This window comes from Condylostylus longicornis, unplaced genomic scaffold, assembly GCF_029603195.1.
Source record: "Condylostylus longicornis isolate FDR11 unplaced genomic scaffold, ASM2960319v2 ptg000100l, whole genome shotgun sequence".
In the NCBI taxonomy this organism is placed as follows: Eukaryota; Metazoa; Arthropoda; class Insecta; order Diptera; family Dolichopodidae; genus Condylostylus; species Condylostylus longicornis.
The window spans coordinates 3,641,463-3,666,192 of NW_026578068.1; the positions used below are offsets into that span (position 1 = coordinate 3,641,463).

General features: G+C 22.0%; 1 protein-coding gene across 1 annotated transcript in view; it reads right to left on the bottom strand.

Annotated features, from left to right (window-relative positions):
• The window catches only part of LOC129614075 (neurogenic locus protein delta), a 164,741-nt gene that overhangs the window by 70,828 nt on the left and 69,183 nt on the right, over positions 1 to 24,730 (bottom strand). Inside the window, exon 3 of the mRNA XM_055528462.1 lies at positions 115 to 181. Coding sequence (XP_055384437.1) covers positions 115 to 181 — 67 coding nt within the window. The remainder of the gene's footprint in view (positions 1 to 114; positions 182 to 24,730) is intronic.

The following is a 24,730-nucleotide window of genomic DNA, read 5'->3' on the forward strand; positions in this document are numbered from 1 at the left end:
TTATAAATGTGTTTTTTTTTTTTTAACAATTTTTAAAATTATCTTTTAATTAATTTTATAATTGTTATTTAAAAATTTTAATTTTAGTATACAATAATAAAATTAAGTACTTACGTGAAGCTTTTGCGTATGTTTCATTATTTGTATCATGCCATGCTTCCACAATTAATGTGAAAGTACCCTGTAAGTGAAATAAAAATAAATAAAGTGTTAATAAAAAAATTTTTATATTATTATTTTTTTGTATAAAACTAAAAAAAAAATATTATAATAAAATTAGGAACATATATCTATTTCTAGAAATAACATAAAAAAATTTTTTCTAGTGTTTGGGTTGAATTTTTTTTTTGGGTAGCATGTTATATAAAATTGGTACCTATAGGAATTAATATATTTAATTAGCCCGGGACAAATATGAAAACAAAATTATTTATTTCTGAATAAGTGTACTTGAAAAACTGGTGAATTAAGATTCATAAACGATGAATCATTTTCCATTTATAAAAGATTGAAGCTAGAAATTTTCAAGGAACTTAAAATGGCTATGGATAATGTTCGAAACTATCACATTGGAAACTCAAAATTTTAGAGTTTACATGCAGTTGTTTATATTATGTTTAAATTACTCTATACATAATTTAAACTGAACATCATTATACATATAATAAAAAAAACTTTTAATTTTGATTTTAATTTTATTCAAATAAATTCTTCAAACATTTTTAATTCCGGATTTCGAATTTGACAACAACCGGAATTCAAATTCTCACTATAATATATTTTTATTATTGCCGATTATATAGATTGTTATTTAATAGAAACAAGTAAATAAATAACAATTCCATTTATTATAGTACTCGAAATTATGTATATTTTATAATATTATATTAAATGTTAATAATAATATATATAATTATAATTAAAATAAAATTTATATAAAATAATATAACAATAATTTTCCTAACAGACCAGTTTTAACATTTATGCACAATCAATATACATGCAACATAAATGCATAAGTATCGATATTTTACTGTTGTCTATAATGATCAGATGATGATGATATTTTTATTAGTTTTAATTTTATAATGAGATGTACAATGACAATAATAATTATTTTCTAACTTGTTTCTTACTTGTGTACTTATATATATTTACATAAGAAATTAAACAATATAATATGGAAAAACATTATAATAACTAAATCTTCTAACAATTTAAATTTTCAAAATAATCAACTTTTGTTTTTAGTTTTAACATAAAATATATGTAATAGATATGTATCAAGGATAGGTGTGTGCATATGTACAATGAATGTTAGTTAAAATGTAAGATATAGTTGAAAAGCTTTAGATCAAAGATTTCCATGCATACTTAATTATTATTGTTGGTAAATTATTAATACTGTTGTTTGTTATTATTATACCAATCTATTTTATTGTTAAATATGCGGTGTATTACCACAGAATAACATCTACAAAATAACGATCATTGTTGCAGATTGATTTTACTTTTAATACTATTTTTTTTTTCTTTTTGTTTTTTCTTGTTACATGTCAGTATTATTATTACTATTGTAATTTCTGTTGTTATTTTGTTTTTATTGGTGATGTTGCTGCTCTGTTGCTATTATTGTTGCTGCTGATTTGTAATATCCGCAATTAAATACAAAATTAATTGAAATTTATGAATATATAAATAAAATGGTATTTTATGGTGCAGATGTCATTTTAAAAATAACCATTTCTAAGTATGTTATTTTGTTTTATTATTATGTGAGTGTAATATATGTATGTTGTTTGCATTTGCTAGCAAATTAAATGACACAAATAGAGATATTTTTCCTATTTGTATAATTGAATAAAAATTATATTGTCTGAAGATGCAATTTCAATTGCGCATATTATGTATAATGTACTCATAAACAAATTGAAAGTAAAATTATATAATTTCAAAAAAAATTTTTTTTAACAATAAATGAATTTTAACCTAAAAATGCATGCAAATGTTAGCTTCTCTGTCTTAAGTTTTAAGAACGGATTTATATGTGTACACAAATATCTATGAATGTACCAAGCTATTATTGAATCGGTATACTACAATTCTACTTTTGTTACATAGTAGTAAGCATTTCTATATAAACACGAAAAAAAAACTATAAAACTACCTTAGAATGACCCACTCCAATGATTACCGTACAGAACATACAACACAAAGTATACCTACTTAGGTATAATTATAATTTCTAATTTTTCTTTAAGTTTAATATTGATTATAAAACGAAAATGCTGCTCATTTATCAAAATATTATACATATATATATACTTATTTCTAACTTAAATTTTACATTGTATTGACAACAATGTTAATTAATATTTATACAAAAATTTTAATATTCTTTTAAAATTCATGAATTCTATAATTGGAAATATATTAGGTATATTTATTTATATATTTTCATTGCAAATTCATTTTTCTAATTTTACAAAATATAAATGACACATACATAAATCATTTCATATATTAATACAAATTATGTAAATATTATTAAATTATTATTTAAATTGCAAATTATTCACATAAGAACATCATTAAGTAATTATAATGCAATCTTATACTCAAATAAATTGATAAAGTAAATTTTTCAATATTAACAAGTATGTAATTATTATGTAGTCAATGGATTGCGTGACTTAACTTGACTTGGATGCTAATACAACAACAAATAACATGACAAAATATAAAAAAACAGTAATTTATATTAAATTCAATTAAAATTCAATGAAATTAAAAAATAATTCTTAATGGAAAATAATTATTTGAAAATATTATAGTGTTGAATTTTATTATTAAAATTTTTAATTAGAAAATTTTTTAATATTTAATCATTTGAAATAATCACGAAATTTTAATAAGTAAATTTTAAATTTTATTACCTTAATGATTTTATAGTGTGCATGGTAGGCAGTACTATAAAATTAAGTATATATAAGAACTTAGTATTGATGCAATTTTTGATGTTATATGTTTGGATAATCTTAATATAACCTTGGGCGTATAATATTTTTTTACTTATTTAAAGTAATTATCTTATATAAGCGTAGTTAATTTTTTTTAAAACAAAAGTCGTATACATATAACTGTTATCCTTATCGCATTCTTTATTATGTTTTGTGGAAATTACTCAGAATTTTTGCATAAGTACTTATAATGTATTTAATTTGATATAACAAAGATCTATGGGTGTTAATGTGTCGCTTCCTGTTTAACTTCTTAAATAATATGCTGTAATGTAAGTTAAGAATGTAGAAAAAACACCTACGAATTTTGTGAAAAATTTCAATGGTACATCATGTATAACAGTTATTAAGAAGAAAAACTGTATATTATTTTTTAACTACAAATTAAAAAATATTTTATAATTTGACCTGATCCATGAAATAGTATTGTTGTTATGATTTTATTAAGAAAAATTATTTAAATAAGACATTAAATAAGACTTTCGTTAATATTATATAATTAAATCGGTATAGCTGTAAAATTTATTAAAATTTAATTATTAAATAATGAGTAAGTAATAACTTTTACTTATTCATTATAAATAATTAAATTTTAAATTATTTTTTCTTATATAATTTTTTTTTTTCTCTACCATTATTAAAGAAAATTTTTTTATGTGGTTTTACATGAACATGCAAATATCGACATTATTTTTATATTTTAAAAACATAATTATTTTAACTAACTGAAAACATTTAATAACAAAAAACAAACTGTTTTTTTTTTCCTGATCTATTTGTTTTCCAATATAGTTACTCATTATAAACCTACAAGCCTTGTTAGTTATTTATTAATTCGAAACAAAATTTTTCCTTTAACTATACTTCTAGTAGTGCTTAAGTGAATGTTAAGCACAAATGGTATAATATTTGTAAAATAAGCAAAAAAAAAAACGAAAAATTTTATTTCACACCATTAAAATAGAGTAAAAAAAAATCGACTGAAAATCAAATTATACTTACTTATGTACATTTTATATAAACACTTTAAAAATTGCATATACTTACGTGCATAAGTGTATTTTTACACAAAACATGGATAAAAACCTACATAAACAATCAAGGTATCGCTTAATAGACTCATAACACTTCCTTAAGTTAAAATATTTTTTCTGTTTTTCCTTTTTTTCTTTTAAATTATATATTTTTTTCTTCTACTTATTTATTCTACTTATATAAATTTAATATATGCATTTATTTTTCTACCTCTTACACCTTTTTGCACCATTGTATAGAATCCACAAAAAAAAAAAAACATGATAGAGTCAGGTGAATATAATTGTTGATTAAAAAATATATAAATAAAAAAAAATATCAGGAAAATACGAGTAAAATAACAAGAATAACAAAAAAAAAAATTAAAAGATCTTTAACATAAGCATAAAAATAAATTAGAATATGTGTGTACATCTTATTCAACCGATAATGTAATTAAATCTCCCTATAAGTACATATACGTAAAACATATTTATATATAGAAAACAGTATACTCTTCTTGCAAAGTGTAATTAAAATCTAAAGTAATACAAAAAAATAATAATAAAAAAAACGTCAATTTCCAAGTTTAGCGAATAATTTTCACTTCACTCTTTTTATATACATATACAAACATAAGTACATAAAAGGTTCACTCTACAATTTTTCCTTACATATTTTCTTCCTTGTTGTTTATGATGCTTTAATCATCTCTTGTCTCACTTTTATACTTAATCTTATACTCATTTTTCACTCTTCCTTTCCTCCTCTCTTTCAATGTTGTTTATTAGATATTTTCTAAACTAGGTGTTTTTTTTTTGGTTTTTCTAAATGCAAATATGTTTATGATCATGCATTTATATATATACATAATGTGTGTTCGTACAACTAAAAAGAAATTGTCGTTTAATTATTATAGGAGTGTTTTTACTACACATTTTTTTCAAATTGAATTTTATATTGGGCTTTCAATTGTACTGAAAACCTTAACCATAAAAAACATAAAACCTTAGCACATAAAACCTTTTCATAAATTTTAACTATATGGCGTGATTACCAGTGCATTTGTTACAAGACCATGAAAATTTTGTTGATTTTCTAAAAATAGTGCCAATTAATTGCAAATAAACCTCCAATAACTGACAAAACAATGCTTTTAATAAAAAAAAATTAAGTTCTGCTATTCTTTACAAACGACAACACCTTTAAATCTAATACTAATATTACAATCACCTGTATTTTTGTTTGTTTTTTTCAATAGTATATCAAAAACATTTTATATACTTATTTACAATTATGTAGGTAGATTTATTCTTTTAATATATTCATCTATGTACCGAATCTATTTATGCATATATGTGAACGTACACACATGCTATTAATATATATTATGACAAATTTAATATTTATAGATAGATGCACATTTTTAATGCACTTCAAAAGTTGCAAATGAAGTAAGCTGTAATAACACAAAACAATAATAAAATGCTTCAAAATAATAATGAAAAAAAAAACAGAGAAAAACAAAATAGAAGAATAAGAAAAATAAAAAATAAAAGTTGAAATCGAGGACACCGTCATCATTTTTAATAAACTTGAAGAAGTATGAAATTTCATTTTAAAATGCATGCAATTTTTATTTTCTTCTTTTTATTGCTATTATTCAAGTTGCTGTTAATGCGGTTGCTTTACTTATACTATTTTGTCTTTGTTTATGTTAAAAATATATGTACGTTTGTATGTATGCGTATGTATGTAAAATTGTGATTTAATATTTTTACTTCATTTATTCTATAATTTTTTAACATTTCCATAATATTTTTTTTTTCTTTCCTGTATTTTCAATGAACAATTTCATGTCATCATCACCCAGCCCCGGATTTATCATACATGCAAAGTATGCATTTGCAATGGGCGATAAAAAATAGGGGCGCCATTGAAAACTTTAAAAACCCCTAAATTTAAAAAAAAAAAATTTTCACCCAAAAAAAAGGATTCCAAGTTTTTTTTTATACATCAATTTATAGCGAAATTAACTTAATAAAATCTACCTACATGCAAACATAATATTTTGTTCCTACACATATTTTCTATTTGCACCATATAACAAAAAATGTTCATAGAATTAAAATTACTCATATATTTCTTTACTCTACACTACTCTTTCATTCTTATTTTTTATGTACTGTATATGCCTATAAACACAGAATATTATTTCACACAGTTGTATACATTCAATCGTTCATATATATAAGTGAAATCGTCTCATATAATATACATACATATATAGAAGCAATGTACGCAACAAATAAAAATATTCAAAAATACACATGTACACATAATTTATATTGTCTAATATGAATAAGATCAACACTCATGCGTACACATATAATTATCTCATAAAGCAAAATTTTTATTTTGCTGAGATTGCTCCCTATCAACACTCGCTCGTACACATATAATTATATCACAAAGCAATGTTTTTATTATGCTTAGTGGCTACACTCGTTCGTACACATTATATTTAAATTGTTTCATACATGCAAAATTTTATTTTTGCTTAGTTGGCGCCCACTCACCAAACAAACAAACACATTATTATAATGTATTACTTTTCTGTATACTATTGCATTAGTAAACAACAAGAACAAAACAAAAAAAACACAAATTAAGAATGAGAATAGAAAGAAATTAGAAAAAGAGAATGAGAGCAATATTCTTAAATGATGGAAAGCATAGCTTGATATTGAGATTGTGTATACCAATATTTTGTTTTTGTTTAACAACAAAAAATTTTGAATGAATTTTAAAATTACATGATCGTTATGAATTTCTACTACTATGTTCTGCTTTCGTTTTTGAAAAAACTGTTATCAATCACAGAATTAAATTTTAATTGATAAAATCTACTACTTATATTGAATTGAAAAAATGTTGTTTAATAATCAAGTGAATGTTAAGAATTTTTATGCTGAATTGATGTAGTGTAAGTCATCCAAAAAATAAGAGTAAAATGAAATGGCGCATAATTTGCTTCACACATTTATCTCCAAAATTAAAACAGTTAAGCAAAACGACATTCTGAAATTTCAAAACCACGAGCCTATAAATACCAGTAAATGCATTTATTTTAATAAAATCTAAAAAATATAATGAACAGTATAAAAGCTTATAGCTATGTACATGAAAAGCTTAGTTTTTAAGTCACAAATTTTAGAACGAAACTTTGATTTTCCTTAAATTTTTGAATGCAAGTCGAAACTTTTTTTATACGCTGCTTCATTTCTCAGGCGATTTGTGAAATAAAAAGCCAAATTTTACGAATAAAAATAAAAATAATTATAAAAATAAAATTACGAATAAAAATAAAAATAATTTTTTACTTTTTTTCATATTCAAATAAGCTTTGAAAAAGTTCATTTGATATAATTTTCATAGAACCTTTTACAATAAGTTTCACTTACGTCAAAAAGTAAATTTTTTGGTTGTTAAAATCAAAAAATCAAGTTTAAGTGATTGATATAAATCTGATCATAACTTCATAAAAAACCGTACAGTTAAATAAATTACCTTGTTTTTGAATTTATAAAACAAAAAATTGAAAGTTTAGTTCCAGACTTTAATTCTATAATTCAGCACAATAAGGTTACAAAAAACTGCTTTATGATGCACAATGTGCAATGCCTATTAAATTTTGTTCACAGTAATAAAATAGGTGAAAAGGTTGAAGGGGGGGGGGGGGGGGGGCGCTCTTTTTAGGAACCGCTTAGGGCGACGAATACATCAGAACCGCGCCTGTCATCACCATCATTTGAATGTTGATAGAAAAAAAAAAAAAAAAAGGCAACAAAAAAAACAATTAATTCAACAAAAAAAAAAAAGAAAAAAGCATCAACAATTATTTTGTTTTAAAAGTAAACAACTTTAACGTTTTCAGTTTCAGCACCCATCATCTCTCCTGGTTCAACAATTAAATTGCATTAAAAAAAATCATTAATGCCATCAAATAAGATTTTTTATTTTTTATTATTTAATGTATGATTGCCATAAATGGAAGAGTGTACATTTTAAGTATTATTTTAAATTGAAAAAATTTTCATGAATATTTTTGATTTAAGCTTAAAAACTCTTTTCCTCTCTTCACAAATATGTATTAATGAATTCTATCCCAAAGTATTTTAATATTATTCAAAAATATTCGAATAAAATAAGAAATATTTTAATGTTTACGCAAACGATTGAAATTTATTTAATTAATTGAATAAAATCAAAAGTATGAATGTAAAATTATTATAACTTAAATCATAAATCAACAAATTTTGAAAATGGGTCTATGAGTTAGTCGACATAACACAAAATTCTACATACACGCCATTCAATTTATGCTTTTTGAAATTATTTATTGAAATAATAGAAAAATTTTTATATATCGACAAGTGAATAATGTAAAGTAAAATAAACACTTGACTACAATATTTTGACTCAAAAAATTGTATACATTTTCATTGTAATTATTCAAAAATAAACAACAAAAGTTTAATTTTAGTGAACTGAAATTTTCAAGAATAACAAAATTCAACAAAAGAAAAATGACATTATAAAAAATGCAATAAGTACACGAAAAGAAAAAAAATCAAAACTTTAATATTAATAATGAAACAAGTTCTTCTTAATATTAAAGCTAACATATATAAAATACCTGTTAATCCATAAGCAAGTATTGTGTAGCAAGCATATACTTGATGACCTTCTTCTCCCTCATTGATTTTTTTATTATTTCTTTTTTGTTTTTGTTTTTTCTAACACATATCTATATAAGTACTAATATTATCTTATATTTTATATATTAAAATATTGCATTAATCGTTATTACTATGATTTCATTATTGCGCTAACATTATTTCTATACTCATATGTAGATTCATATATAGATGCACATAGTTGCATTATATTGATCATAACATAGTAAGTAATACCACCATGAAACTGTGGAGTCTTAGTATTTAAAATATACCAAATATAATAGTATTACAACGACAAAATTGGTAACTATGTGGTGACTATGATAATGATAGCAAAAACTAATAATGATGATCATGATCATAACGACAAGAATTACTACAATAGCTACACTCAAAATTTTCAATACTGAACTTTTCTCTATATTAAACGCCATACAATATCAATATGAAAAATACAACAACAAAAAAGAGAAACATGAACATTGCATTAAATGGAATATATACAAAGATTAGTCGGAAAAAAATGGAAAAACTCTTTTACATTTATAAACATACGTATATCTAAAATATATATATATATACATATATATAAGCTCTAAACAATGTACATAGAATATTTCATTCGATATTTATAATTTTTGTATCAAAAAAACAAAAAAATCATCTATAAAATTTTTGTATTGAAAAATGCATTTTCAAAATGCATTCAACTTGCAAAGTAGAAAACTCTACAAGTACAGCTATGTGGGGGAAGGGAATGAAAAAAAAATTTAAAGATAGACAAAACATATTTTATTTCTTCGTTTTTCTTATTTTCTAGTTTGGTGTTGCCTATTTTATAATTCGCGAAGGAAGATGATGATAGAATTTTCTATCAACATATTAAAATTGTTATAATAATAAAGAAAAAAGCAAAAATTAGAAAAAAAATAAGTAAAAAACTAGTCAGCATGTTGCACATTTTTTTTTGCTTTTATTAAACGACATATTTACATACAAAGGTACATAGTTGTATAATACTTAATATACAAAGTTACAGTAAACTTTAAAGTGATATGCACTCGTATTCGACAAATACAACATTTTGAGTGGAACATAATTTTGCATTTAAATATTTTTAGCAATAAAAGAAAAAAAAAATTTTTGTTTTTTTAAATTGAATAATTCTTGTGTATTTTCACAAAATTTATGTGATATTTAAATGTATGTATGTATGTGTAGTTAAAACAAATAGTAAAAAAACCGAGACTATACTTAGTTGAAAATACATTTTAGGAATTTTAGATTTCGAACTCATTTGTGTCTCAGAAAATTTAAAAAAGTAAATAAAATTCAAAATTACAATTGGTAATTTATTAATTAATAGAGAGCGAAAAGAAAGAGTACTCGGATGAAATATTGTACGTTACTCAAATTCATAAATTTACTTAAAAACGTATACTAAAAAGCCGTAAATTTAAATAATTATTTGACAGATAACAATAGTAATTTGAAAAATAAAGATTATTACTTTACAGATATAAGCAGTATTTTGACAGACGAATATAACAATTTGGCAGGTGAAAACAATGACGTATCAGAATAGTAATTTGACAGTATAACAAAAATAGTTACTTGACATAGATGATTACAGTAATTTGATAATTCATGTTATACACTCTCTTGATTATTTTCGCACAACTTTAAATGAAAACTGTAACTCTAATTTTAATTTAGTTAAAATTTTAAATTGGTACTTTGAGGAAAATCTTTTTACAACAATTTAAAATTATATACAAGATTTTATTTAAAAGAATCTGCACTACATATTCATTCTGGAATTCATTTTATATGTTATGTACTTAAAAATTAGAAGCATAAATACATAAGTGTGCAAACATGCAATATTTTCAATAACACATATAGATATACATATATTATGTATATTTATACATTCATGTCTAATATATTATATTATAAGAATATTTAATTTGATTTTAACTCAATTGAATTATTTGCCATAAAGTAAGTAATGTTTTTGAGGTAAAGCAATCAATTTTTGAACATATTTAGTTGTATATATACACACAAGAAAAAGAAGAAGAAAAACAAATTTTTTTTTGTGTTATGATCTTGTCTGTAAAAATATGCAATACCCGATATTCATTCACATACATTTACTCGTATATGCATGAATACAAAAATATTTCTTCATATAAAGTGCACTTTACACAATTTTTATATTAAAAAGAATTAATATTTGAATATGAGGTTAAAAATGCATGTAGCACAAAATGTGTGAATGTACATAATGTATACATGTATGTTAATAATTTGTATATGAAACCTAGTTTAATAATATTGGAATTTTTGTATTATAATTTTTATATATATGCACAATAATGATGGTTTTTTCTCAGATATTTTTGTCATATCTTAACTATATTTAGATTTAAAATTTTTTACCCAATTAGATAAAAAAAAAAGACTAAAATATTAAATGTATAAGTAGGCATTATAAAATAAATGCAACTTTATAAGTAAATAAAAAAAAAATTTTATTACAATTTGCCATGAGTAATAACAATAATAATAGAAACTGGGTATATGTGTAGTCACCTACTACTATTCATTATAACAAGCGTCTATAATTGAAATGAATTTTCTCAATAAGATAAAGAAAAAAGAATAAAATCAAAAAAGAAATATGTTAGACGGTTTTGTGAAAAAAGGTAGGTAAAGTCAATTTACTTGCATATATGGATAAGAACAGAAGTAAAACAAGGAGAAAAAAAAAACACTGAGAATATAAGTTAAGTGGTTTAAAAAGGAAGATTTATTGATTCGCACCTATATGAGCTTTAAATTATTTACAAAAACAATTTTCGTTACAGTATTTTCCAATTAAAATACAAATTCAATTACATATAAGTATGCATACATACATATATGTATGTATTTCAGATGAATTTTAACGCCATAAATGTGATGATTATGCGAAATCATTAAAAATAAGAAAATAAAACAACCAATTTAACTTTTCACGCTTGAATTTAATTTAAAAGCCACACAATATTGACGTACATTTAAAATAATTGAATTGAAATAAGTCCAATTTTATATTATTGAGAGAAAAAACATGAATTGGAAATGTTAAAAATCATCAAAATAAAGTGATCGATATCCATATTCACATTATTTTTTTTTGTTGTTCCTTATTTAATTTAATTGAATTACATTAAGACCTATTTTAATATTCAATATTAAATATTCTGTCAATTTTAATTTTGTATAATATATTATAAATAAAGATTAAATTTATAAAAAGAGATTCCGGTATAAATTCAAAATCACTTGTCACTTATTCTCTATCTTATAATTGATTAAAAATGGTGTTACACATTTTTTTTTTTCAATTTTAATATTATTATAAAAAATTTTACCATTTTTGTTTATTATTTAATTAAAAATAATAAATAAAAAAAATTTAATTTTGTTGGAAATTAATTAAAATTCATAAAGAAACTTTTGATAAATAAAATTTATTCAATAATAAATTTAAAACCATTATTATTTTTAAATCACTTATAAATAATTTCTATAATCAATTTAATATAAGGATAACGGTATTTGTTTAACTCTTAAAGTAACAGTGATGTATGACGTACATATCTTCTTATTATAGAAAAGAAAATTGAATACACAAGTAGGTAATTAAAATTGAAAATTACAATATAAGCTATATAAGTATGGAAACTCTATAGTATTTTAATTATTTACAGTTCTCAGAGGAATTTTCATTACAAGCAATGCGTTACCATGTACAGGGAGGTAAATAAATTTTACTGATTTTTTATAAAATTTTTTTATTGAGGTTATTTATAAATATTAGTAAGTAGTTAAGAAATCTCTAAAATCACATGCCAATTTATAATTAAAGTTACTTACATCGCATTTGTTTGATTTTTATATAAGTAAGCGAAAGGGAAATCTTAATTGGAGATTAAATATTAATTTGCATTAATTTTTGGAAAATATTTTTTAAAAAAATTTTTAAAGTGTAATGGGATTTTTAAATAATGGACATTCAAACACTCGATTATCTCTGCACAAGGAACATGAAGGAACAATACAAGTTATTAATAATAATCCAATATAATTTTGTTATTCTCTAATAGAAACCTGAAAAAATAAACAATTTTTAAAAAATACTGAATATTAAAGTTTATTGAACTTCAATTTCCTTTTATTAATAAATTTCAATCAAAATGAATTTTAACAATTCAATAATGAATCGCAAAATCATTAACCACAAACAAAAAGAAAACCATTAACTACTTTATTTGTACCGCCTTCTCCATCTAACTGTGTCTATAAATTCTATTTATTTTGATTTTTTACAGAATTATCCACTCTTATATATGTGTACATTAAGTATTTATCATTTTCCAATCAAATCAGTTTATATATTATTATTATAGTAGATCATGGATCAAGTTTAAAGTCAATATTTGTATTTATGTCCTAAACACCTCTTTCTCTTCTTCCTTTACGAATAAAATAAAACGCGAATCTCTTATTTTTTTGCATATTTAAATTTTCTCCTCTTGAAACGGCCAATCGACATGATTCTATAAACATAAAAGTGCGAAAGATAATAATGACAACAAAAAGAAATTAGATTTTTTTTTTTGCATAACTACTCATGTGATAAATTTCCCTAACTATTATTTTTGTTTTCTTTATTACATTCTTTAATATGCAATATCCACAATAGAATCATTTTTATAGTTCAATTCTCTCTAATTCATTGATTTTTTACAAAGCGCGAAAAAGAAAACACTGAAAAAATAATTGATACTTTATTTGTTTGATAATAACATTTTGCATTATTGAAACAGGGTTGGGCAAAAAAAAAAAAAGAAAAAACAAAGTTTTCAATAAAATAAAAATGTCGGGAATTGTAGCAAAAATTCAAAAGGAAGATACAAAAAAAAAAAGACCGTAAATTAAGCAATAAAATTCCCTCGACTATCCTATCTTCTATTCTACAAAAATTAAAATACAAAAAAATTCAAACCATTTTAATATTCTTATAGGTCATGGATAACCAATTTTATTGTTAATAAGTGGACACAAGAGTAAGTATAAGAGAACAAAGAATGCTATGTGACGTACCTATGTTGGTACGCGCAATTACATTCACTTTGAGGATGCATTTTCCTCTATGTATATGTATGTGTAATATGCAATATAATTATACAAAATAAATAAATAATAATAAAATTACTATCCCTATAAATGTAATATGGACAAAATTTTTGAATTAAATTGAACTTGAATTAACTGCATATACGTATATATTTAGAAAACTTTATATAAAATTCATTGTTCCTTCAATTTTTTCCTGTTTGCTTATTTTTCACAGAGCTCCGTTAATTTTCCATGAAATTCAATGCCAAAAGGAAATTAAAAAAAAAAAAGGAATAAATATTTATGTATTTTCCACACCTTTATTTTGATTTCATTATAATAATGCAACTATACCATGAAATTAAGCAAATTATATTTACAAACTGTCTAGTCTGAATTCTTAAAATATATGACAAAGCATTTTAATTTCATTAACTCTATTATCTATATTATTTTATACGTATATCCATATTTCATCCCATTACCAACACTTTGTATAACACTTAAAACTTTCCATTTACAAGAATATTCTTATTTTTTTTCACCTATACACAAAATCAACTCAATAAATTTCATTTTCAATTAAATTTCAATCATTTTTAATCCTATTTAATACAGTAAGAATATTTGATAATCAAGATTTTATTACTACTATGGTTTATAAATTTTTAAATTGAAAAAAGAAAAGAAACATTTAATAACAAGTATTCTTTGATAAAGTCAATTTTCCATAATGTTCCAAACATAGCATATCAAGCAAGAAATGCATTTAAAGTAAAAAAAAATTCTCTGCCCTTAGAACTTAATAAGAAATAAAAAAAATAAATTGAAAATGAATTGACAATTTTATTAAAATTGTTTAGTAATTTGAATATTTTACAGAAAAATCTCTTACTTTTATATCAAGTATCTTTTACTATAAAAATAATTTTGTAAATAAAGTTCCAAAAATCTAAGATTAGAAAATAAAAATTTCGATAATGTTATAATAACATAACATGTATAAGTATATATATGTAAAGAAAGTTGTACATATAATTTATACTAACATTATATTAATAGTATAAAAGTAAAATTTGTGGAGGTGTAGCCATTTTTTCTTTTTTAATCTGATGAGTCTAGTTTTCAAAATTTTATGTATTTTCTGACTCAATTTACACCAAAAAACATATTACAACAATAATAAGTAAAGAAAAATGAGTAGAAAAAGAAAAAAAAATAGCCCACTAATTTTTAGAGATCTACATACATAATATTTTGTCATCAATTTTCTGTCCCAAAAAATTATTCAAAGCAAGTAACATTCTTTTGAAATCAAAACGAAAAAAATTATTAAAAATATCCGAAAATGACAATATGAAACTTATTTTTAATATAAAAATTTTGAATATTTTGTGCATCAAAATGCAAGTGTCACAAGTCACATGAAATTGAATTCATAAGTAAATATGAAAATTTTTAAATTTATTCTTTGAATCATCAAATTTATGCAATTCAATAAAACATTTTCAATCCAATTTAAAAATTTCAATAAAATTTAAATTACATATTTTGTACTCTGCATTTAAAATTATAACTAACGTAGAATCATTTCGATTATCAGAAATAACTTGTTATATGAAAATAAATTATATACTGAACTTATAATTTACAGGGAATTATTAAAAAAATATCAAACTGTTATAACATTTTCGTGTATTTAAATAATTAAATTAATAACTATATTTTAAAGTTGACCTTTCCAAAATATTTTATTAAAAAACGAATCATAAAAAATATTTTTTTTTTTGTTTTAAAAAATTAAAATTTTTTTTAATTATTATAAAACAAAATGATCTAAATTTTTTTTTCCATATTTGTAAATTTTTACTTTTTTTTTGGCAAATCTCTCAAATTCATTAAAAACTTGGACATATGACAAAATTTAAAATGATTTGTAGGAGTTTTTGATTTTATTTTCTTATTATTTCTACACTTTTTCTATTTTCTTACTTCATAACATGTCAAACTGATAGATTAGGCTACGATTTAATATTTGTCACCAATAATACGAAAAACTAAAACGAGATGAAATAAGAAGAATGTCTAACTTTTCTATATATTTAAGTGTTGTATTCCTGCCTTTTTGTGATAATGAATTTTTAGTGTAGGTGAAAAAAGTGAAGGTGTTCGTCTTCTCTTATTTAATATTTGAAAATACAATCAAATCTTACACAATAATATTAACTTTCAAATTTATGTATTTAAATGTATATGTATATATATATAAATGTGTTACGAGGTTTAATATCAAAATATACTTGCATTTATATTAAAATCTTTGTGCTATATTTTGTATAAGTTATCTTATACGTTATGTATAATGATCGTATGCATTTAAAACATTTTAGAAAATTGAATTTAAGCATATATTTAAATACATGTACATACATATGTACACTTTGTTAAAGCTTACGGTATATATGTACGTATATATAAGTAAATACTAAAAATAGATACAATATGGGATAATTTTCTTGTTTCCCTCATAATATATAAAGTAAAACGTTATAATACATAATAGTTATAATAATCGTTAAAATTAAGTGAAAATGTAGGTAGAATTAAATTTATCCCTCATATTATGTGATATTATGATTTTAATCATAGGTACAATCATTATCATTGTCATCATTATTATACTAACACTATGCTATACAATTTACTACCATTACTACTACTAATACTATTATTATCATCTTCAGTAAGAAATATAGTTACAGCAGCAATAACACAATAATATAATCTTATAGTTCTACTTACATATAAACAATATAAATATACTTGTATTTCAGTCGACACAAAATCTTTATAAAAATAAATAAATAAAATAATAAAAAGAAGAGAAAGAGTTGGCGTTTTGGCGGCAGCAACAGTTAACATAATTATTAAGCGATGACAGCGACAATAGCGGCTATTTTAGTATTTATCTACAAAAGTAGGTATTGTGATTTTTTTTTTGCTTCTTTTCTTTGTTAAATAAAAATTGGTGACAGATTAAACATTCTATTTTTCTTAACATTTTATTTAGTTTCAAATTATAAATGGAATTACAGTGTGCAGTTAAATGAAATTGTGTTTAAAAAAAATTATCCTGGTAATTCTTATAATATAGGTGCTTGAAATCATTTTCGTTTTATACCTATACTCTGTAATAATTAATTTTAGAGCAAATGAAAAAATTTTTTTATATTTCATAATAAAATGTCAATAAATATACGTGTAATTGCATTTTATTAATTTCTGATATTTCCTACCTTGAATTAATTAAAATTTTCAAGACTATCGTACATCTTATATTCACTTTTTTTTGTCAATTTACAGTTACTTTCTAAAGAACTTAACATTTCTATAAAATTCAAAATAAATTTTCAAGGTTTCCAAAATAGAAAGTTTCTCTTAAACTGACTGGTGCGAATTTCATTGCCCTAATAATTATGTGCCATCGATATTATTACGAAAAATATATTAAAATTTTTGAAAAATAAAAAAAAAAAAAACATGTAATGTTATAAAAGGAAGACAAGTTTAAAAACTTATTATAGTCAAACATCTGCAATAAATTTTAATTAAACAGTTTGAAAAATAAAAAAAAAAAAAATAATATTAACAGTTTAACTACCACACACTAAAAAATACCACACTGTCATCGAAATTATGTTAAATGGCAAAGAGTAAACAAAGCGGGAGTCACAGAGAAAGAATGACAGGAGGGTGTGAAGAGAATGGCATTGATTTGATTTTAAAGTAAAAAGTAAGAGAAAAATCGATGCCATAAAAAAATTTTTAATTTTTTGATTATTCATAATCAAAAAATAAAAAAAAAAATTATTTTCTGGTATAGTTTAAATTGCATAATCAATGCATAAAACGGCGTTTGATGACTTCTTTTCTTTTGTTTTTTTTTTTTGTTTTCTGCTCAACACAGTTAATGATCATTATTAAACTACTAACAATATAAGGTGTAAGACATAAACAGTTATGGTGGAAATTATGAAAATGTTGTTGGGATTAAATCACCTTTTTATTTCTGTCTATATGGGTTTTTTTTTAATTCATTTATAGAAATAAAACCAAAAAAAAATAAAGTACCTATATAAAAATGTTTTATGTGACATGAATCATAAAATATGAATTTTTTTTTGTTGTTTTTCTTTAATTTTTTGTCTCTGATTAATTTTAATAACTTTTTTTTTTCGAATCAAAAATTGGTAATAAAAAAAAAGTAAAATGAGGCAAAAAGCAAAAAGAAAAAATCAATGAAAATTAATAAAAATTATTATGATTGAAACGAAGAAGGAATGAGAAAAAAAATAAAAAATTAAAATAAAAAGATAATAAAAAGATTAACCAAAAAACCAATTCGTGACAACAAATCCGAAATGGAACGGAACCGCGAAAAAAAAAACTGAAAATGTAAAAGAATTTTCGTTTCATTTTCCTTAATTTTTTTTTTTCAAAAATAAATTCAAAAGTTTATTTAATTATTATTTTTTTTTTGTAGATTTTCCTTAGTTCAATAATAATTATAATTACAAAAACAAAAAAAAATCTTTTATTTATGGGTGGGCTGATGAATATTGCAATAAAAATTACATATTTTTTATGTTTTTATTTCCCCCCGTTTATAATATGTTTATAGTGGGTTGTGTCTGCTGTTCTTTGGTGGTATACAACTTTAAGAATTGTTAAAAATATTTTTTTTGTTCTTTTGTTTTAAATTTTTTTTTATGATACGGAAATATTTTCAGGTAACAACAGTTACAACAGGTGCATTAAGTTATAAATTTATAAATGAATTTTTGTATACATATAAAATTAATGCAAATGGTCAAAAATTCATATAATTGTTATATGTGAAATAGAGAATTTTTATTGCACTTTATGTTAATTAGAAAAAAAACGAATACAAATGCACAAAACAATAACTAAATGAAAAAGTGTAGAAAAAATTTTGAAAATTTTAATGAAATATTTGAAGGTAACTTAGTCTTTTTCTTTTGGAAGAATTGAAAGAATAAAAAATCTTAAAAAAATTTAAAATGGCGTAAAACGTACTCTGAATTCATGGTATTTAATATTGAAATTAGCGCTAAACACAGTCACAGAACAAAATAAGTACATGGTAAGAATGGAATTATTTTAATACAAACAGCAATAAGTACCTTTTAGGTCCCTTAACTCCTAATTATTTAGAATAACTTACAGTTTTGGATACTTCAATTATAATATTATTTATGGGTATTTATTCGCGGTCTAACTAGTTTTTATATTGAATTTATAAGGTCTAAATAAAAATTACAATATTTTAATACAATAGGACTTGATTCCCTCTGAACAATACACCCATGTCTCATTTAAAATTACCGTAGTTTTCATTTTTCATTTTAATATACATAAGTATCAACTTTCTTTTAAAAATTAAAAAATTTTTTAGTCGCAAACAGGCTCATCTCTTATGTTTCAATTTTCTAATATGATACAAGACATCACACCTTTACGAACTCTTACCGAATATTAACCATTTTTTAATTGTTGTTTATATTATTTCTATTATTATTATTTTTCAAATAACTTAATGACACTGTCAAAAGGGTGTGTAATTAATAATAATTATAAGAAGATTGACATATTTTGACATTACCAAAAAAAAATTTTATAATTAATTTTAAGTTCGTTTTCAAATTATTTCTATTGTCTAAAAATTTATTTACGTATGTATATATATACATGTAATTTGAATTGAATTATCGATAAAAAAAAATTTTGCCTTATTATTATTCTAATTATTTAATCATAATTTGATATGAATTACAATTAGATTCAAAAAAAATCTAGTAATATATTCAAAAAATTTACATAATTACTTCTGTAATTACCAAAATTCTTTAATAATTAATTGTATTAAATATTATAATCCTTAATCAATTAAATTAATTATAACAGATATACAAATTCAACGTGAAATCTATTTTACATTCTCGTAAGTACTTAACACTTTACTACAAAAACAAGAAATAATTTTTAACAGATAATAATTCTGTGATCAGTAATTAGTATGATTGATATATAAAATAATTATTAATATTATGGTTTCAATTTTACTTATTACGGTAAATATTATAAAAATTTACAAATCTAGCAACAAGAATTTAAATTAAAAAACAAGAATTTTCTTTAAAAAATCAAAAAATAAAATTAAAAAAATTTTTAATCACAAAAGTAATTTATTATTTTTTAATTTAAATATTGTCAAAATTAAATTAAAAAATATTGTATTTCATCTTATGATCTTATAATTTATTATTTATCAATACCATTTTTTTTTACTTTTCTTAATTAAATAATCTTGTTTTTAAACGTACACAATATTTAAATATAACATTAATCCTTTCTTTATTTATTCTTTTTTTTTTATTTTTATAAATTTTAAATCAGAAAATATTCAAGTTATTTTTCTTTTATCAAATTACAAAATAATTCAAATAAAATGCTAACTGCAATATATGAATGTACATACACATATCCTAATACATATACTATTCAGCGTCATGTCATGTTATTGTACGATATTAACACCTGATCGATTTCAAACAGGTATGCAAGCATTATTCTGTATATTATTCATTATATTATATTATATATTTGCACGTTACCTTCAATTAAATTCTTTTAATATTTGTTTTGTTTGTGTATAGAACATTGAAAATTTCCAACTGTTTTCAACCAAAATTATTTTAATAATTAATTTAACAATCATATATGTATGTACATCTATATTTATCATACATAATCATATACATGTATTTATTTTATGCATTAAATAACTACACAATTACTATCAATGTGTATAACTAATATTAAAAAAAAAAATCAAATCAAATTAAATTAAAAATATCACACGATTACCATTGTATCACAATCAAAAGTTATGCATATTAAGTATATTATATAATTTTTTTTTTTGCAATATATTTTACAAACATATTTAAAAAAGAAGTCAAAAAATACATAAGTAAAAATCTGCAATAGATTATAAACTAACATTCATAATTTTAAATAACAAGTAGCATACTTAAACTCTATTACATTTCAAGTAATAACACTCTTTTTAAAACAGTTAGAACGAACAAAAAATATTAACATAAAACAAGAATATAACAAGTATACGTTGTATAATACTTTAAACATTCGTTCACTTGCAATAACACTCTAAATTGTAAAAATATTTTATTAAAAAAAATGCATAATATGCAAAAAAAATAAAGAGAAAAACAAAATAAGCTCTGAAAAGAGCAAAAATAACTGCAACAGAAATAAAATGAGATTTCAAAGCAAATCAAAGACAAAACAAAAAAAAAACCAAAAACAAAAATTCGAAAATGTTTTTAAAAGCAAAAATAACAAACAAATATTTTTATAAGTTAAAATACATATTTTAAATTAATTCTGACATTGAAAGATTGATGGATCAAAAAATAATGATCATACATTATAAAAACAGCGTGTACTTATACAGTTCTAACTACATACTTTTCACATATGCATATACAAACATTCACTAGAGCCGCGACATAATGCATACTACGTATGAAATATATTGGAATGGTATAAATATATGTATGGGTTCGCTATGGCATATTTTCAAGGCACCTATTTATATATATGCATGTATATAACAGTTTCGTTTCATATATGCATGTAAGAAGTTCTATAACATGTCAAGGTACAGAAAAGTCTTTTTAAAAGAAATCTGTAAAATCGCATAGTTGCATCAGCCAAACGCATACATCATAGACATTGCATATATGCATTTTTAATATACACACATACAATTTGTTACACATTTTCTGAACTCTACCTATAAATTAATAAATAAATATATGTATATATAAATGCATTAAATAGAATTAAAAAACACAAGAAAAAAAAATTGCAGGTTTTGTTTAGAATTTTTAAATCAAGAATGTAAAAAAAAAAACAAAAATTCGCGAAAAATAGAATATCAAATTAAAATAATGAACACCATAGAAATCAATTCTCGTGCACATACAAACACAAACTCTCTTTCTAAATCTGCTGTTGCACATACATATACATATAATATTATGTACATATGTTCATTCTAAAAATATTAAAAGAATCCATGAGAAATTATTTTATAAAATCAACAAATAAACAAAAAAAAAAACTTATTTTATATGGTACACGTAGGAAAATTCGCGCATTCAAGTCAAGAAAATTACCTTGAAGAGGGGACTAGAGGTGCCGACTGATAAAAATAAATATATTTATAGGTATATTACACATGAATTTTATTTACACTTGCATATTCCATTCATATACCAGTTATAAAGCAAATGTATGACTATTTTATGCATACTATTATGCGATTTTGAATATATTGAGCTGTAAAATGAGAAAAAAATGAATTTATTTTGTTTTTTTATTTAATTCTAATTTTTTGTTTGATCGTAAACCAACAGTATAATAAAGAGTGAATGACAATAGCGACAGTAAGAACAATAATAATAACAAAAAACAAAATCAAAATAGTGGCATTGATCTAGAATTTTTTCTATATTTTCTAGTCTAGATTTGATTTGTTACTTAATTTTATAATTTATATACCTTATAATCTTGTAGTTATTTTGATTAGTTCTGTTAAATAAATTGTAAAGCTAGACATACGAGTATTAAAATTAGAGATTTCAAGAATTAAATAAAAAATATTGAAATTTTAGAAATGAGGAAAACTAATTGACTTATCAAATACATAAGTAATTCAGCAACAAAGAATTATTTATTCCAAATTAATTAGGACTTTTAAGTAATAAATATAGCTCCACATGATTTTCAAGATACATAAGTAATATATCTTTTAAAATTTCCGATTCTTATTAAAAAAAATGTAAACATCATCATCATAATTGTTTAATTTAATACTTAAATGTTTCATTTTTTTTTTCGAAAACAATTAAATTTAAGTATCATATTAAAATTCTTTAATCCCCTTCTTCTCTCTTTTGCCATTGTTTATCGCTTTATCATCTTAATAAAATCATCTTTTGTTTTCTTATTAATAGGTCATCATACATAAATATTCATTAAAGATTGATTACATGATTTGAGATTGAAGGAAGTCCATATGAATTCAATCACAAAGTTGTCAGCCCCTCTCAATATTACTCTTTCCTCCTTGTAACAAATTATTAACTGAATATATATATATGTATATATACTGCAGAAACTGAGTATTAAAATAGAGTATGAAAGTAAAACAAAAAATTGATTTAAAAAATTAAGAAAATAAATTTTTTTTTTTTATTGAATGGTACAAAAAGAAAGCAAGGCAAGACAATAATAATGATGGTCTTTTTCGCTTAGCAAAAAAAAATATTATTGAATTATACATATATTTTGTATAAAGATAAATCAGTCACACAGAATTATTATATGACGATGATCGGTCGGCGGTTAAACTCCTACACAAATTCACAACTTTTATTTATTAGTTTTTGTGCTATTTCTTTTCTTCTCTCATTTCCCATGTGTTTATTTCTCATTCTCATATTAAAAATTCATAAAATGAAATATTGTTATTATGTAAATATTTATCTTAAAAACAATAATAAAAAAAAAAACAGAAAAGATAAAAAATTAAAATTTAATTGTTTTCACGCGTTTTCTACACATGCATTCAAATATAAAAGTTCCTTTATAAAAGTTCAATATCCTGTTGTACACTAAATGTGCAAAAAAACAAAAAAATTATTAAAAATTTAATGAAGACTTCAATTGTCTACGTGAACGTTTCACATTGTTCATAAACAGAGAAAAAAGATGACCAAATTTTCAAAACTACAAGATTAAGTATAATATTGTTTTATTTTAATATTGCAACTTCTCAGTTATCAATTCAAAAACCAAAAATAAAAAGATATTATTTATATTCAAATTAGAGAACAATGTAGCTCGCCTAAATTTTCTTATTACTAACTCTATCATTAGAAATGAAAATGTAATTTCAATATTAATTTTACATTTCCATTTAAATCAAATTTAACTAACACCTTATTAAAAATAAACTCATTATTGTTATAACTTAATTTTAAAAATGCCAGTCGAAAATTCCAAATCAAAAATTCTTTAAATTTAAATAAAATTAAACAAAATTCGAAAAAAAATGCGATTAATTTATTGAAATTCCAATTTGAAATAAATTTGAATTCATTTCAGATAGGTGAATTATATCAACACCAATCAATAAACAAGACCATAAATAATTTCTGTGAGCATGTGGATAATGTGCAGTAAGAAAAAAAGAGAAAAAACTAAACCACAATCTGATATGCGATCTGGTTTTAAATAAATCTGTACGTATACTAACAGGCAGACACATGAATAATTTTTTCTATAACAACATAATTAGTATTTAATTTTTTATTGGTAATTAAAATTAAATAAATTCAAATCAAAACTGCTGGCATAATGAATACACACATAGTATTTAAATATTTTAAAACCACATTTGAACACTTTTTTACTTAATTTATAAATTATATAACATCCATATTAGCGGTTTGATACTAAATACTAACTCATTTATGTACTTACCATGATATGTATAATTTGTTAGGTAATATCATCTAACATAATTATACTTAAATAGCAGCTACATTTTAAGCTTTAAATTAAGTAATGGAAACTTTATTATACTTACGCACACATACACATATGTAT